General features: G+C 45.5%; 3 protein-coding genes across 3 annotated transcripts; 1 reads left to right on the top strand and 2 right to left on the bottom strand.

The window, feature by feature from the left end:
* Positions 1-1,135: 1,135 nt before the first annotated feature.
* TOPORS (TOP1 binding arginine/serine rich protein, E3 ubiquitin ligase) lies at positions 1,136-7,891 on the bottom strand. The gene is made up of 2 exons (XM_033173318.1): positions 7,815-7,891; positions 1,136-4,806 (listed from the first exon to the last, which is right to left on the bottom strand). The coding sequence occupies exons 1-2, from the start codon at positions 7,887-7,889 to the stop codon at positions 1,855-1,857; spliced, it is 3,027 nt and encodes a 1,008-aa protein (XP_033029209.1). The 5' UTR covers positions 7,890-7,891; the 3' UTR covers positions 1,136-1,854.
* A 1,022-nt stretch (positions 7,892-8,913) lies between these two features.
* Positions 8,914-11,088, top strand: SMIM27 (small integral membrane protein 27). Its single transcript, XM_033173730.1, has 2 exons — positions 8,914-9,080; positions 9,872-11,088. The coding sequence occupies exons 1-2, from the start codon at positions 8,943-8,945 to the stop codon at positions 9,980-9,982; spliced, it is 249 nt and encodes an 82-aa protein (XP_033029621.1). The 5' UTR covers positions 8,914-8,942; the 3' UTR covers positions 9,983-11,088.
* A 1,446-nt stretch (positions 11,089-12,534) lies between these two features.
* Positions 12,535-17,392, bottom strand: NDUFB6 (NADH:ubiquinone oxidoreductase subunit B6). Its single transcript, XM_033173637.1, has 4 exons — positions 17,094-17,392; positions 14,873-14,965; positions 13,920-13,964; positions 12,535-12,685 (listed from the first exon to the last, which is right to left on the bottom strand). Exons 1-4 carry the CDS (start codon positions 17,334-17,336, stop codon positions 12,620-12,622), a joined length of 447 nt encoding a protein of 148 aa, XP_033029528.1. The 5' UTR covers positions 17,337-17,392; the 3' UTR covers positions 12,535-12,619.
* Between the last annotated feature and the right edge of the window lie 226 nt (positions 17,393-17,618).

The raw sequence follows: 17,618 nt of genomic DNA, 5'->3' as shown, positions 1-17,618 counted from the left end.
GACTCCTCATCCTTTTTCAGTCTCACGAGAGGCAGGTGAGCAATGGAAGAAGTTTTTAAAGGCCATTTGCCACCCTTTCAGCATCTCTCCCTTCTTGCTGTACTCAGAGGATGACTTTGGGCAAAGGGACTGAGGCGGAGGACTGTGGTTTTAAATAACCGCAGAGGTTTGTGTAAAGAAAGGATGGAGGGACACTGAGTTGTTGTTCCTTAAAAAAAAAAAAAGTTTTGACAAGGAGAACTAGCAGAGAATCCAACACCAGAAAGCTAATGCAAGAGAGCCTTTCCAACCTCCTTTATTGAACTCAAACTTTGTTTTAAACTGCCATTCTTCCCTGTGTCACCCCCTGCTCACTCTACTCAAACTTCTGCCATTGTTTAAAATCACCACTTTCCCCCCTCACTGTCTCTCCCATCTTATTCCCAACTGTTGTGCATCTTGTCTTTGTGCCAGCCTGACAGGATTGAGATGAAACGCCTGAAATCCTCCGACGGGGCTGCGCTCTGACTTTGTGCAAACCCAGGACAGCGGTGTGGCACTACAAATCCTTCAACGGGAGCTGCACAAGGACAGACTTACATTTTTATGTCTATAGGAAGATGTAAGCTTAAAACCCCTATGAGGAGCGATGCTCAGCACTCAAGACAAAAAAAAAAACCCCAAACCCCAGGCAAATTAAGAAGACATCACTCTTCTGTATTTATTATGAAATCTATTTCATTTCTCTTTTATAGACGAACCCAATTTTCCCACACCTGAAGTTAACTATTCATTCTAAACAGCTCCTTTTGCTATGCAGCATCAGCGGCCGACTCAAACATCATTTTGCAAGATCTGGTCATGGGGAATAACCAATGAAACCTTTTAGGACCTCTCACTGGTTCCAAACCAGAGCTCTCACCTTCCCATGTCTTCTCCCTTTACATCCTCTGCTGGCAGCTTAGCACTCCACTTAAATACCAGAAAACCTCTATTTCTTAGTCTTCCATCATTGAAGAATGACTGTGCTAGATTGTCTACAAAAATTCTGTAGTTTTGTTTTTAAGATAACCAGACTTGCATATGCCATGGGCTTCTCTAGCAATATTCAATGTGCAAACTGGAAAGCAAATAAGCGTGCAGACGGTAAACATAATAGATTTCAGGAACGTCTTTATTGGAACTCCTGTGAAATACTTGCTCAAAGGGCAGCCTGAATCAAGATTCTTTAACAACCATGGATCTTTATTGGTGGGGTGGGGTACCTCAGGTCTGGATCCAGCAGCCCGCTGCTTGAAAAAGTGTGATAGCCAATGTTAATCGTATTCAGAGCAGAGACACTGAAATGTTAATTGATTTCAATGGGTCTACTCTTGGGTGTGACTTTGTTGGGTATCACACAGAGTGCGTGAAGCAGCACAGGAAGAGAGCGAGTTGGGAAAGGAAGGGCAGGAGCAGCGAAAAGAGTATGGTTGGAAGTGATCCATTAAAGTGGAGAATCGATGGCACAAAGCAAGGTCAATCTAAGCAGATTAAGGACATGGCAAAATTAAACCTGAATTTATTTCCCAACTGATACCAGAGGGTTTATATTACAGGGGTGGCCAGCGGGGGGGGGGGGAGAGGAACAGTATGATTTTGTGACACAGGAAACATAAACTCTTAGGGGGAAGCGGGTTGGAGATTAGTGATGGTCTGCTTTCTTGGGATTATGTATAAAAATGGGAGGACAAGACCTTCTTTATGCGTTGATGTGTAAATGATTTCATAATTCTTAGCACAGAAACCATGAGGAAGTTTGTCACTTTCAAGAAAAGTCTGATTGTGGGGGAGAGGGGGAAACATCCTTGTTTGAAAACAGTTCTATCTTAGGAGCTATACTTTCTGCTCTGGCGAGTCCAATTGACGTGAATGTTCAATAAGTTTCCTTGAGATCCTTAACAGCAAAGGAGCTCTGGCGGTTGGCAACAGGCCGGGAGATTCAGCTTCTACACTGCTAGGCTGATTTCCTGTGCTGGATGAAGTACCAGAGTCTGTCAAAGTAGAGGTGTGTCCGTGGGCTGCTCCTTGCGGCTGTACGTCTCCATTTGAAGTCTCATCTTCTTCCACCGTCCTAGTAGTGGAAGTAACAATGTTGTCCTTCTCCACACTTTCCAAATTGTCAACTCTGTCATAATTACAGTCTCTGGTTTCCAAGAGCGGCGGAGGAGACTCCGGCTCTCTCTCATTTTGCGGGATTGTAGGACTCCAGGAAATGCTACTTTCATATTCTGTGTTCTCCTGGATCTCAGTGTCTTTATCACTGTCACTGTCAATTGTTATTACCACCGGAGAAGAAAACGGAGAAGGGTCAATGTGGTTCTTGTGTGGCTTCCTCTCTCTTTTCCTCTTCTTTTTATGATGCATTGCCATGTCAGTGGCTTTCCCTTCATAAATAATCTCCACGCTTGGGCTCCTTGATATTTGCATCCTTTTCTTGTGCCGACTCTCGGCCTCAGGTTGCCTCCCCGCCTTTTTGTCAAAGCCCCTGTATTTTGGCGAAGGTTTTTCAAGGGCGCTTGCATCTTTTGCAGAAGAGGCTTCTTCACTTCCTGCGTGGGCACTCTCCAGGTGACGGGTTTTATATTTCCTTTTCCCGCTGGGCTTCTCAGATCGCACTCTCTCGGGCCCTCTGGGAGGAGTCCTCGACCTGCTGCTGGAGCGACTTCTTGATCTGCGCCTCTCATAATAGTAATACCTGCTTTCTCTGTGACCTCTTGGATTTCGAGTATTCATCCGTTCAGAAAAGGACTGCACTCTGTAGTCAGGGCTAGCAGACTGCCTTGAATACCGAGCTCTGGCCTGAATCCTTCTCCTGTAAGATGATTCATACCCATCTCGGGCCGAATTTCTGCTGTAAATGGTGCACTCCCATTTGTACTTGCCATCTCTTACGTAACTGTCTCTTACGTAGTAATCACTGTCTTTGCTCTTTGATCTACTTTTGCTGTAGTCGTTGCTGTGTGATCTAGATCGGCTTAGATCTCTAGATTCAATGCTCTCACTACTCACAGAAAGAGTTTGGCTTTTTCGAGACAGACTCTTGTCTCGGGTCCTTGACCTCTTCTTGTCCTTCCTATGCTTATGTCTGCTACCGTCTCTCTTCCTTTTCCGTTTCTCCATACTGTGATGCTTCCTCTTACTTTTGAGGCCACGATGCTCTCTGCTACGTGAATGCGATTCACATTTCCTCCTTTTGGATAAACTGTAGTCATCGTCACCATCTCTTTTTGTAGGAGAGCTTTGTAGCCAAGATCGGGTAGCTGGTTCTCTGGTTTTGCTACTGCCCTTTTCACTCCTTTTGGATTTCCTTTTATTGGATAGGGACACGCTGGCTTTACAACTGGTGCTCCCATCTCCAGACCCAATGGAGAACGGTGACGCGGACCCACTGGCATCGGTGTCACTAAAACTGTGATACTGGATGGGCTGCACTGCCTTCACATCTTCGCTTTTCTCGCCAGCAGATTCCTCAGAGTCGGAAGACAGCTCCACTAGTTCGGGCGTTCTCTCTGCTAACGGCTTCACGTAGCCAACAATAACACAGTTGTCGGAGGAATCGCAGCTGTCACCATTCATCTCCATGCTAGCCGGCAACTGAGCCTGCAACTCAGCTGGGTTAGCAGAGGGCTCTCCGTCGGAGCTTTCCGAAGTGTCCAATGCAGTAGATACGGCGGCACGAACCTGCTCTGAAGTGGAGTACGATGGACCAGGCGTCTCATCATCCCATGGTGCCTGACCAATACCAGCCGCAAAGGAACTGTGGTCTGGTTCTTGAGCATCTGCCTCATCTGGAGAGATTGTAATAATGGAGGAATCAGACCGGCTCCCTTCTTCGTAGGATGGAGCAGGGCAATCATAGTTTGCGTGCTGATCATATGCCTCTATGTTAAACGGGCATCTGGCAAAGCTGATGAACTCGTGCAGAAAGTGTACCGTGCGATGAAGTAAGAAAGGCTTTAAGTCGTCAGCAAATGCTTGGCTTTCCAGATCGTATCTGGTCACATTACTCATGATGATATGCTGCACAATGTTGACCAGAGACCCATGAGCGCCGAACAGGACTGTGAGTTCACGCTTTAGCCATGGAACGAGCCTATGGAGGCAGGCAGGATTCCTGCGGAAAAATTCAGCCGATATGTCTCTATAGCGCCCTCCGTCCTCAATGCTCCTGACACGTGCGCCAGAGCGGTACAGAGCTCTTCGGAAGTTGATTATGTCCTGCTCTTGAATCTGACGCATGGACCTGCCTTCTAAGCTGGCTTGTCGCCTCGAAGCAAGACGCCTGATCATTTGATGCATTTCTGCATTTCTCTGCCTCGTCGTCTGGCCAGATAACCCTTCAAACAAAATCCCATTGTCTGGAGGGGAGACAGTCCTTCGAGAAGAGGAACTTCTCCGGGGATAAGCTGATGTACGGCGCTCCCTTGTTAAAGTTGTTCGGTAACGGAATCGCCTCCCGTCAGGATTAGCGAAATAGTCCGTGTCTGAAGGCCGTACTGTATAAACCTTAAAGTCATCTTCCGATCTCATGCTGTGCACAATGGAGTGGAAAGGCTGCTTGCAGAGCGGGCATTCGGCCTTGTTTTTGGACCACTCCTGCACGCAACGAAAGCAGAACTTGTGCCAACAATGGTCCAAGTAGGCCACATTTTCAAACTTGTCCAGGCAGATCGGACACTTGGAGTCCGGTGAGGCATCTACGGACATTGTTTGATTCAGCTTATCGGTGCCAACTTTAGGTGAACACCGATCCACTGTGAAGTCTTCTGTCACCGATGCCACATTCTGCAAATAAGAAAAAAAAGAGACAATGATCCATGTGCACTCAGCAATCTGTGCTGATCCAAATCAGTGCTGAGTTAGCTGGAAGTGAAATTACAGAGTGTCAGCCAACTGAACTTCCAACCACAGAGATGGGGAACCTCTGGTCCATGAGCTTAATCTGGCTGCAGCCCCGGAAACAGTCCCCTATCATTATCCCTAGGCCATGCACCATTCTCTCATACCTGTTCTGTTAAGTTCACAGTTGCAAAAAGCTATTTTTGGCTGATGAAACAGAGAACGCCATCCCTGCTTTACCAGTCCAAACAGTTTCTATACTGACAGCAGAAGAAACATCTTCCATGTCTCCATAACCAGGACGGCAAAGCACAGAGGGAGAAAAAACGCAAAGAAGACAGAGGCAGCAGTGAAGCTGGATCTAACCACAACACAGGATACAATACTGCATCAATATTATCTAAATGATGTGTCTGTTAAAGGAGTGGCCCTTGACAGCTGTCATTTCAAAGTTTGGTGCTTTGGTCAACATGAAAGCCCTTTGCACAAGGTGGTTGAGTGCACAGCCTAAGGGACACATGCAGCCCTCAAGGCATTTTTGGCTGTCAGTTCTCAGCATCATGATGTCCTCCCAAAGCTGTGTGAACGATGTGCCTGACTTTGGGAAGGAGGCTTGAGGGCTCTGACAGGGTCCTACAATTTGCCCACTTCCTTCCCAAAGCCTAGTCATTGCTTTACCAGCTTTGGGAAGGAGGTGGTGGTGGTGGAGTTTCTGGGACCCTGTCAGAACCCCTCACACCTCCTTCCCAAAGCCTGGCTCCTCACTTACACAGCTTTGGGAAGGCAGAGCAACTGGGGCCGGGCCGGGGTGTCAAATTTGGGCTCCCCCCCCCTCGCCGCACAAGGCAGTGTGCAGCCCATGGGTTCTGTGTCAAAGTACTCTTGTGGCCCACTTGGTATGAAAAGTTGGACCGGCCGGCCTAAACACAGAAGGACCTTCTTAAGAACCCCAAGGGACTCTTCCTAGACCTAAAGGAGCCAAAACACAACCCCCCCTCGACTGACACCAGGCAGGCGCCTCCTTAAAACACCAATCCAGACGTGTGGAAGCTCTATGAGGTTCAGCTACTTTTTAAGCTGCTGGTTTGACTGAGAATATTAATATTTTGTGTGGTTTTTTTGGAATGCCCTCCCATTAGATGTCAAAGAAATAAACAACTATCTGACATCTGAAAGGCAACCCTGTATAGGGAGGCTTCTAATGTTCGGTGTTTTACTGTGCTTAAGCTGTTGAAAGCCAACCAGAGTGGCTGGGGCAACCCAGTCAGATGGACGGCATATTATTATTAATTATTATTATTATTATTAGTAGTAGTAGTAGTAATATTGGTCCTTACAGCCAAGCGAGACACACATTGTGTTTTTAGTACATAATAATGATAGTGACATTGATGACAGATGAGTAACTATATAACGTTTAGAAGTGTTTTAAGGGGAGTGTTTTAAGGTTTAATGCTTTATTATGTTCTTATTGGAAAGCACCCAGAGTGGCTGGGGCAACCTCCTATATATAACATAATTGGTTATATATTGGTTATACATATTATTGGTTTCCTTATTGCTTTCCTTACGGCCAAACGGTGCGAACGTTGTGTTTCGTCTACATATTGATAGTGACATTGATGAGCAACTATATAATGTTTAAACAAAGTAAAAAAAAAAATTCCTCCCACTAACACCTTAGAAAGCAGCCTTGTATAGGGAAGCATTTCAAGGTTTAGTGTTTTATTATGTACTGATATACAGGTGAAACTCGAAAAATTAGAATATCGTGGAAAAGTCCATTTATGTAAGCAATTGTTTTCATTAGCTACTGGAGTTTAATATATTATATAGGCGGGGGGCGGGGGGAGGTTGCTCCAGCCACTGGGTGCCTTCCTAAATATACAGGTGAAACTCGAAAAATTAGAACATCGTGGAAAGGTTCGTTTCTTTAAGTAATTCAACTTAAAAGGTGAAACTAATATATGAGATAGACTCATGACATGCAAAGCGAGATATGTCAAGTCTTTGCTTGTTATAATTGTGATGATTATGGCGTACAGCTGATGAGAACCCCAAAGTTGAAATTGTTAATTTGGGGTTCTCATCAGCTGTACGCCATAATCACCACAATTATAACAAATAAAGGCTTGAAATATCTTGCTTTGCATGTCATGAGTCTATCTCATATATTAGTTTCACCTTTTAAGTTGAATTACTTAAAGAAACGAACCTTTCCACGATGTTCTAATTTTTCGAGTTTCACCTGTATATTTAGGAAGGCACCCAGTGGCTGGAGCAACCTCCCCCCGCCCCCCGCCTATATAATATTATGCTACTGGTTATAAAGGTTATTGGTAATATAACTTACTGGTTTCCGTACGGCATATACATTGTGTTTCTTGTACATAATAATGACAGTAGTGTTGAATCGAGCAATAATAATAATAATAATAATTAATATATATATATATATGTATGTACCCAGCCAGTTGGGCGGGGTATTTTGTATGTGTGTGTGTGTGTGTTATTATTATTATTATTATTGCTCGATTCAACACTACTGTCATTATTATGTATATTTTATACACACACACACACACACACACACATACCCCGCCTAACTGTCTGGGTTTATCCAGCCACTCGGGGCGGCTTCCAGCAAAATATTAAAATACAATAATTTTAACCAAATCTCCACTTTCTCCCCACCACCTACCACATTCCCAGGGGGAGGGGGGAGCCTTATAGACTGACACCGGCGTCCCTGGGGGGCCAAGGAGTATCCCTGCGCAGGCGCGCGCCGAGCGCCGGGGCGACTGGCTGGGCGTGTGTCGTTAACAGCGGAGGGAGGTGTGTGTGTGGTTGGGGGGGGGGACACGGAGGCGGAGTGCCCGGATGACCCGGCCTTCTCTCTCTCTCTCTCTCTCCCCGCTATCCTCGCCGCGCCCCCCCCCCAGCCCAACGCTCACCTGAGCCTTCGATCTCTGGCGCCGGGGGCCGTTGGCCCCAGAGGCTCGGCTGCGAAGCTCCCGCGGGTCACCCATCGGCGTCGCGGGCGACAGCGGCGGCGGGGAGGGGAGGCTGCTTTTCACGATGGCTCCGGCTCTTGCCCTGGCCGACCCGGATGCGCAACCTTTTCCGTTTCCGGGTTAACAGGAAAACAAAACAAGGGAGGGTAGAGTTAAAGGTACCCCTGCTATGTCACCCCAACCCCCCAGACCCCTTCCCCCGTTGACGCCACAAGTCGTGGCCGTTTACTGTCAATCAAGGGAAGCCCACCCCTCCCCCAGCCTTATAATGTCGGTTTCTGTTTTGCCCCCCCCCCGTCCCAGCCCCCCTTGCAGATCTGTCTATCTGTCAGCCAGTGTTTCTCAAATGCCCCGTTTTTGGACTACAATTCCCATCATCCCTTGCTACTGGTCCTGTTAGCTAGGGATGATGGGAGTTGTAGTCTAATCACCGCGCAAGACCCAGGTTTTTAAAGCCATGCAGGTACTGAATTAGATATAGATACTGTAGAGATAGATAGATAGATAGATAGATAGATAGATAGATAGATAGATAGATAGATAGATAGATAGATAAGCGAGACTTCCTGGCACCATTTTTATTTTGTTTTAAACTGGATGAGAGTGGGGATCAAAGGCTTCCTATAGAAACCGTTTCCCCAAAGGCGCCCGCCGTGGGTCCGGGTACCGCAAGCGAGCGGGGAAGCTAGGCTCCCTCCCTGGCGCCCAAACCGGAGCATCCCTCCTTGGAAGCAAGCCCTGGAGCTCCAAGGACCTTGCTCCCAAATAACTGGGTCGCAGGATCGCAAGCATTTTAAAGCTGCGATCCTATGCACGGTTTAGGCCGGGAAGGAGCGCCGCGGGACCCGGGGGGGGGGGCCTTAAAGCAAAATGCATGCTGAATGCTTCTTCAGGGAAGGGAGAACTCGAACCCAGAGCGAGGCGTGCTCGGTGGGAGTTGAGCCCCGGGACTGGTGCTCTCGGCAGGTTTGCAGCCGTCGGCGCTTCTCCTGCGCGGGAGAGAGTCGCAAGGAAAGGGCCGCCTTCGAGCAACGGGATGTGTCGAGAACTTTGCCTCCCTTAAGGAAAATGGCTCCCCGGGACGCAGCCGCTGGTTCCCTTTCCTGTCCACGCAACTTCCCGAGACTCCGCTGCGGGTTGCGAGTCGGAGGCAGCGCGAGAATGGCGCAAGTCAGCCGGAGGACGCTGGAGTGGATATACTCGCTGGTAAGGCGCCTGTGGCGCTAGGCTCGTGCTTCCTTTTGGCCTCTTCCGTAGCAAGCAGGGAGTCAGGCTCCCGACGCCCTTCATGGCAACGGGAAGTTTGGTAGGCGGCGGTTTGGGCTGCGATCCTGTCCCGTGTCCACCAATTGAGGCTGGTTGGTGTGCAGACAGGCGCAGGATCCTGCATTACTGGGCTGCAATCCTGTGCATGTTTCCTGGGTACGCAGGCCAAGGGCGCATTATGCTGCAATTCACAGAATGGTAGAGTTGGAAAGGAGTACCCCGAGGATCATCTAGTCCAACCCCACTGAAATACAGGAGTTAATGAATATACAGCTGTCCCACAAGGGGATTGAACCTGCAACCATGGTGTTATCAGCACCAGTCTCTAATTATAATGTAAGTTTTTCATTTGGAGCACTGGCCCCAGCTGCAGGCAGTGACTCCTGAGAATTGTAGTGTAAGGGTGCAGAGTTGTTAGGAGAGCCCTGTTCTCCTTGCAGAAATACAATGTGGTGGTTTCACAGTCTCCCTTCCCAGGAAACTCTGGGAATTGCAGCACTATGCGCTGTATAGGGGTTTCTCAGTCTAACAACTCTTGGCACCCTTAGCAAACTACAGTTCCCAGCATTCTTTGGCAGAGGCCATGGCTATTTAGAGGGGTTTAATGCATTTACTGTTTTAAATGTATGGCACAGGGCTGCTTAAGAGAAGCCATTTTATTCTGCCTGGAAACAAGCTTCCCATGTCAAATGTAAATGTCTATAAACACTCTTTTATTCTGCCTTTAACAGATTCTTCTCACTATTGTATTGCTCTCATGGGGATATGTCATTTATGCAACACGAATAGCAGCCAAATGGCAGCTGAAGGAAGACTACCCCGCAGAAACAAAGAATCTGTGAGACATTCAGCAGCAAAACATTCCCACAAGCCATGCAGCGATGTGAAGATATCCACAATTGTTTTTCGTGTGGCTGGAATGAGCTGTGAAAAGAATCTGAATTCAAAGATAGCAAGAAGATTTACAAAAGCAAAATAAAAACACTGAAACTTCTGAAATAAGGATTAGAACAAGAAAACACCTGGAAGGAATTTATGTTCTCAATGAAAAAGAATGTTCTCTTTTCACATGCCTGTCTGCTAACATCAACTAAGAATACAACTTTTAGAGTTCAGATCCCTTCCATTTCACTGATTCGGAATTTCGGATACACTTCACTTCAAGCATGAGGCTTTAGGTTGACATCCTAAAAGAGCCTGTTTTAAATATCTGGATCACTTCTGAACATATTTTATCAGCAAACCTGATTTATCACATGTATAGTGAAAATGGATGAAATCCAGTAGCTTTTTCAGGCTTTCTTTCTTATGTCTTTTACTCTTTCTGAAATCTAAAAAAAGAAACAGTGTGCGCAGTGCTTAGTGTCAAACTACCAGCTGGGAGACAATGGTTCAAATCCCACTCAGTCATGAAGCACACAGGGTGAAACCTGGCCATCCTCTCAGCGTAACGTATTGGCTGAAGTTTTGCTGTTTTGTTGCATTTCTTTTATAGGTTTATTTGTATGCATTGCTCTTCTTTCAAATTTTATACCATCCTTTATGCTTTAAAATTTTCTAAGTCACTTGGAGATGGTTTATGTGTGAATAATGAAAGGAGCACATAATATCCCAGAGCTGCTGTAAGGATGAAATAGAGGTGAACCGTCTCCCACCTTGAGCTACTTGGAAGAAATGCAAGAATAAATAAAATCCCCAGTCAGTTCGCATCTCTTCTCCTTCCTTTGAGAAGTTCTCCTTCTCCCAAGACTGAGCTGATATTCCTTTTCCGGCACAACCAGTCTGATCTTCAACCTGAACTGTACAATTTATCACTGTTTACTAATCTCTGTTTGGCAGCGATAGCATTCAGCATGGTCTTGCTGTGTTGTGAGAAAATTCTGTAAGAAGAGTGTGCATAGCCTCAGGATCACCACTGTATCCTTCCTTTCCACTTGCATCAATCTGGCAATTGGCCCTGATAGCCAAGCACAAAGGGAGACATGCCACACCTAAGAACACTCCAACTTTATGTATATAGGATTGTAGGTTGAATGACAAACTCATTATTTTAAGGTGGAGAGGTCACTCCTTAATTCCATGTTCAAAACAGATTATAGAATTCTACTGTTGAAGCAATAAATTGGTAACAATGCAGCTGTAATTTTTTCCGCTGGATTTATTTCAGTAAGACAGTGATCATACATGGAAGTGTTTTAACAGCCCAGACACAGAAGTGTTGGAACATCTGAAAGCAATATAATCATTAATATTTACAATGCAATATCAATAATATATTAAGAGATTAAAGGCGAGTAGTAACAAAATGAACGGCTACTCTACTTCTGAGTAGTAACAAAATGAAGGGCTACTCCACAGCAAGTCCTGCATTCCAGCCAAAGCTCAATTTTCCAATGACTAATCTCAAATGACAGTACATGATTTTGAAGAAACATTCTTACTCCTCCCCATCCCGATAGTTTACACTGTTCTCAATTACGCAGAAGTATATGCTTGGCAAATCCTTGTAATAAAAGATCTACCTTGCAATTAAATGGGAGATCATGCATAAGTCTACACTTTATAACGGGTCAGCAAACTTTTTCAGCAGGAAGCTGGTCCACTGTCCCTTAGACCTTGGGGGGGGGGCGGATGGACTATATTTTGAAGGGGGGGGGGAAATGAATTCTTATGCCCCACAAATAACCCAGAGATGCATTTTAAATAAAATGACACATTCTACTCATGTAAAAACATCAGGCAGGCCCCACAAATAAGCCACAGATGCATTTTAAATAAAAGGACACATTCTATTCATGTAAAAACACGCTGATTCCTGGACTGTCTGCGGGCCGGATTTAGAAGGTGTTTGGGCCAGATCCGGCCCCTGGGCCTTAGTTTGCCTACCCATGCTTTATAAGGTCATTTTTAAAGGGTTATTGATTTTTTTATGGCAGCATAATTTATATGTCTATATAAAGTGTAGCTTTAATTTCTTTTCCTATTTGGCTTTGTTCAGGTATCAAAGGGTTCATTCTGCCATGTTTTTAAATGCTTGTTAAACTGTTTAGTGTATTACACTTCATGACATGAATAGTTTTAAGTGATGGTTGAAGCCTGTGCTCTCTCTCCCCGCCCCCAATACAAGCAAAGCTGCAGTCTCTTCTCTCCTTGACCTGCATCCGGAATTATGAGTGAATTCAATAGCAATACCAACAAGAATTGCACTGAGAGACTGAACACATTATCACATGCTATCCCTTTCTTTGGGGTAGGCAGTCCATGCTATCAGAAAATGCTATTAATTCGTAAGATTGTTCACTGCTGTGTGCCTTGCAGGGATGTTCCATTACTGGTCTGAACAGCAAGTCAGAGAAATAATATGTTTATTTCAAAAAATGAAAAGCCATACTAGTAAGTCTGGAAGTCACATTTATTGTTAAATCTGATACATCCTGAAGACAGACGTGCGCCTGTAGTTTTCCAAGTTCTTGAGCCTCTTAATGATGGCTGCTGGGTATTGCCAATGGGGGAACTACTTCCCCTGTCTCCATAATTGTGTCACCCTAAGAAGTTAAAAGAAATCATCATTCTACTCATTTTAGATACCGAACAGTTATTTTAGACACCGAATGAAGTACATATCCTTCAGTACCAATTTTGTTCCTATTTCTGTACATTTTGGAAATATTTTCTTGCAAATCAGAAATTCCAACTATATAACTGATTTACTAAACTCACTCTTTCAAAACCACGTATACTTTGCTATACAGGCAACTCTTGACTTAAATGGGGTTGCGTCCTGGGGCGAGCTCCTAAACCCAAAATTGTGTATTGACAAAACCCATTGGGTTCAAGGGTGGGTGGGATTGCCAAAGTCTTTTTTCTCGGGCACCTGCTCCCTTTATTTATTTTTTTAAATTGCCAAGTCCATAAAGCTGGATGTGCACAACTTAAATGAGCGTTAAGTTGCGATTTACCTGTACCATAAAAAACAAAGTCTTCCTAGAGCAGAGAAATAAGTATAATAATAATTTATTATTTGTACCCTGCCCATCTGGCCGGGTCTCCAAACCTGCTATCTGTTAGTGAAAATACTCACTCTGGAACTGTATTTCTTATACCAGGAACAGAGAATGACTTGTGTATTTACACCAGCCCCACAGAAACAAACAACACGCTGTTTTCAGGGGCCCTATACACGTGGGCCAAAAGCTTGCAGGGGGTTGGATGAGAATACCCTCATGGTCCTTCGAGCTCTACAATTCTATGACCTATAGGTAAAAGTTTTAATATGTGCTGCTGGTTTTGTGCTTTACCTTTCCTTGCATACAAAGGGTAGGTAACCATTTTCAGCTCAATGGTCCCATTCTCTCATGGGCAGCCCTCCAGAAGGTGCAGGACGGAATGGAAGGTTGGGTAGCCAGAGGCAAAATCAGACATGGCCAGTAAAAAATGGGCAGAGCAACTTTCCTTTGTCCAGTAGGATACTTTTCAGACACACAAAAGTCAGATGTTTGTCTATACACACACACAACTCTCCTGATTCTTCACCAAAACAAGCAAAAGGGATCCCCACGGTTTATGAACATATTTCAGCCTGGCATAAGCACTTGAAACCACAGAGCAGGAACAGTGATGTATATGGCCTGAGAGGCCATAACACAGGACTGGACAGAGAGACCCAGAGGGCCCCATTGATCCCTCAGGTCTGAGGTTCTCCACTCCTGCTCTACATAGTCGCTTTATTAATTCTTTATACAGCAGACTGCCAAAGGAATAAAAGCAAATTCTACTCACTGGGTATATCTTGGGCTTCGTCTCGACTATTCCGTATGGCCGACACTGTGAATGAAAATAGCAATCTTAAGGATTCCAAGGGAAGTCACAATTCTGAAAGATCTTTGGGCATTTGTTAAACCCCGTCCTATCTCAATAGCTTTTCAGTCCCTTATAGCTTGCAACTATTTTGCTTCGCCGAAGCTCATTGTGCCCTCTTAAGTGAGCCAAGGTCCTCCACAGCTGAGGGGGGGGGGGAATCCCAATAGAATGCTTCACTCCCATGAACAGGAAGGCACAATCTGATCTATGGCATTAGCACAAAATTATATGTACTTGTTCAGCTATTTACACTGCACTTTTCTAGGCAAAAAAAAACCTTCAGAAAGTAGCTTTAAAGTATAGCAAGTATATCTACAGTGCCTAATTCAAAAGCAACAGTATATATGAGAAATTTTAGCCAGTCAAAGGTATTTTTTTAATGGCAAAAGAATCAAAAAAGTTTGACTATTATTTTTCCAATACACAGACCCCCCTTTTACCTGTGTGCCTAAGCACCTACTGAATGTACTGTCAGTGCAGTCAGCTTTGACAATCTTGTTAAGCTGGGTGGGAGGAGAGCAGAAGAGGAGAGGAGAGGAGAGGAAAGTGTTCTGTTGTTCTAACTCCTGTTCCCCAAAAGGGAAGGGTGCCTTTCAACTCCTTAAACCTGGGGGACAGGAGTTAAACTTTACAGCCAAGATGTTGCTGAAGGAAAATGATGTCACACAGACAGGGAGTCCATCCTCCTGGGCTTAAGAAGTTGACTGACTGTTTCTAAACAGCAACCTAAGATTTTCAGCAAAAGGCAGGTTGGAGATGTGGAGAAAAGCACCACAGAAAAGGTCCCTATATATATTGTATATCCATAAATCTATGCTTATGGCTAAGCTAGGTCCCAAAGCTGTATTACCAAAATGCTACAAAATACATACCGCTAGGTGATACTTGGTGTAATAGTGGGCAAGCCAAAAAGGAATAAGGAGCCGAACTACAAGAAACTTTGAAGCTTTGTAGGTTTTGAATACCTAAAAATAAGCAGTTTTTTCTTATTAGTTCCTGAAATCTTAAGAACTTTGATATAAACAATATTTTCCCCATTCATAAAAATTAAAACAAATAGTTTATGATTAATTCACGCCACAGACTTTGGGCTACTTTGAGTGCCACAATATATCATGGTTAGTCATAAGAGGAACAAACTCCAGCAAGCCTTGGGGTCACAACCTCATGCCTTCTTGTCCAGCACAGCTACAAGAAGTTCCTTGGAAGGTAAAAGCGGCTTATAAATGTAATAAACAAACAAATAACTGCTCACTAAGCGAATTGGCAAATAAACAAGAAAAATAAATGAATACGTAAACAGGGTTGTTGTGAGGATGAAACCCATATGCACCGCCTTGAGCTCCTTGGAAGATAAATTATTATTATTTATTAAATTAGTACGCCGCCCCACACTCGCTGGTCTCAGGGTGGTTCACATCATATAATCCCAATATAAAAACACAAAAAATACATAATCAAAACAAAAACCATCCAAGGGGGTTTATAAATGTAACAAACAAATAGGTAACTACATAAAACCGCTGGGTGGGGTTATCTGGAGGTTTGGAGTACATTGTCAGCAGTATACTGATGACACTCAGCTCTATTCCTCCTTTACATCTGCAGGTGAGGCAGTGGAAGTGCTGGACCAGTGCCTTGCCTCAGTAATGGACTGGATGAGAGCCAACAAACCGAAACTCAATCCAGATTAAGACAGAGGCACTGTCAGTGGGTGGTTCCCTAGAGCGGATGGGTGGAAGATCGCCTGCTCTTGCTGGAGTTACACTTCCTCTGAAGAAGCAGGTTCATAGTTTCAGGGTACTCATTGATCCTTTGTTGTTGCTTGAGGCTCAGGTGGCCTCAGTGGCCCGGAGTGCCTTCCACCAGCTTCGGCTGGTGGCCCAGCTACACCCCTATCTGGACAGGGATAGCCTACTGTTGTCTATGCTCTGGTAACCTCAAGGTTATATTACTGCTAGGCATTATACATAGGGCTGCCTCTGAAAACGGTTTGGAAACTTTAGCTAGTGCAGAATTCAGCGGTGGTTTGAGCATATTACAGCGATCCTGGTCTGAATGCACTGATTACCAACTAGTTTCCGGGCCCAATTCAAAGTGCTGGTTTTGACCCATAAAGCCTTAAACGGCTCAGGACCACAATACCTCAAAGACCGCCTCTTCCCATATGAACCTACCCGGACCCTGAGATCATCTTCCAAGGCCCTCCTTTCTGTGCCTCCTCCTCAGGAGGTGTGGAGGGTGGCAACACAAGAACAGGGCCTTCTCTGCGGTGGCTCCCCATTTCAGAACGGTTCATAGGATAAAATCACAATATAAAAACACATAGATACAGAATCGAAACAAAAACACCCCAAGGTGGTTTATCAATGTAAGAAGCGAATAAAACAACTGCACGCACGCTAAGTGAACTGGCAAATAAAACGAGTAAAATGAACGAATAGGTAAACGGAGTTGTTGGGAGGATGGAAACCACATGCACTGCCTGGAGCTGCTTGGAAGGCAAGGGCGGATTATCAATGTAGCAAACAAATTAATAAATCACTGCACACTAAATGAATTGGCAAACAATGGACCAATGGACCAGGGTCGGATTTAGGTTTGATGAAGCCCTAAGCTACTGAAGGCAATGAGGCCCTTTATATGTCCAGCTGTCCTTTGTCAACAACAAATGGTCACTGTTTTTGTTGTTGTTGAATATATGCAATATGGTAATTTATGGACCTAACAGGTATCTAAAGCCATTTGCCACTGTAGCTGGATGTAGGCTTTATTTATTATCTTATATTTTGGAAATGTACATCCAGTTTTTTTTCCTTTAAATTTTTTTGGGGCCCCCCAAAAGAGTGGTGCCCTAAACTACAGCTTGTTTAGCTTATATGTAAATCCGGTACTGCAATGAATCAATACCAGGCATAGGCAAACTCGTCGGCCCTCCAGATGTTTTGGGGCTACGGTTCCCATCACCCCTGACCGCTGGCCCTGTTGGCTAGGGATGATGGGAGTTGTAGTCCCAAAACATCTGGAGGGCCGCCGAGTTTGCCTATGCCTGACCTAAACCCGCGAGGAAAGGAAGTCTCCCTTAGGCCTCACCTGCTGCCTCCAGAGCCCGCCAGGCTTGAGGAATCCCTCCCAGAAGCCTTCCACCAGGCCCGGCTTCCTCGGGGGCAGGACGGGCTCCCTGGGGCTCAGCTCCTGGTCCTTCAGCCAGCGGCGCCGCAACACCTTCAGCTGCTCCAGGCGGAGCTTCTCGTCGGCCGTGTAGCCCAAAGCCGTCCCCTGAGGGACGACCCCGCCGCCGCCGCCGCGGCCCGCCTCCGAGCCCGGAGGAGCCATCTCCACAGGCCTTCCGCTCCCGGCCCCGCCGCGCGACCTTGCCTGGCAGCGGGCAGCAGCAGCCGCACGGCGACCTAGGGACAGGAAGTGGCGTCACTCTCGCGCGCCGCCGGCGCCGCAGGACCCCATAGAGATAGGAAGGGGGGAAAAGTATAAAGTGACACACGGTTTCATACTTCCGGCGATGCGGGTTGGGTTCTTCTTCGTAGGCACCTTTCCCTCCCAGTACTTTTCAATGTGGGGTTTTTTTTAAAATTAAAAAAAATTGATTTTGTTGAGAAC

The sequence above is a fragment of the Lacerta agilis genome, chromosome 16, assembly GCF_009819535.1.
Source record: "Lacerta agilis isolate rLacAgi1 chromosome 16, rLacAgi1.pri, whole genome shotgun sequence".
NCBI classification, from domain to species: Eukaryota; Metazoa; Chordata; class Lepidosauria; order Squamata; family Lacertidae; genus Lacerta; species Lacerta agilis.
Note: the sequence above shows the minus strand (reverse complement) of the source record. Positions and strands in the feature narration are given on the sequence as shown.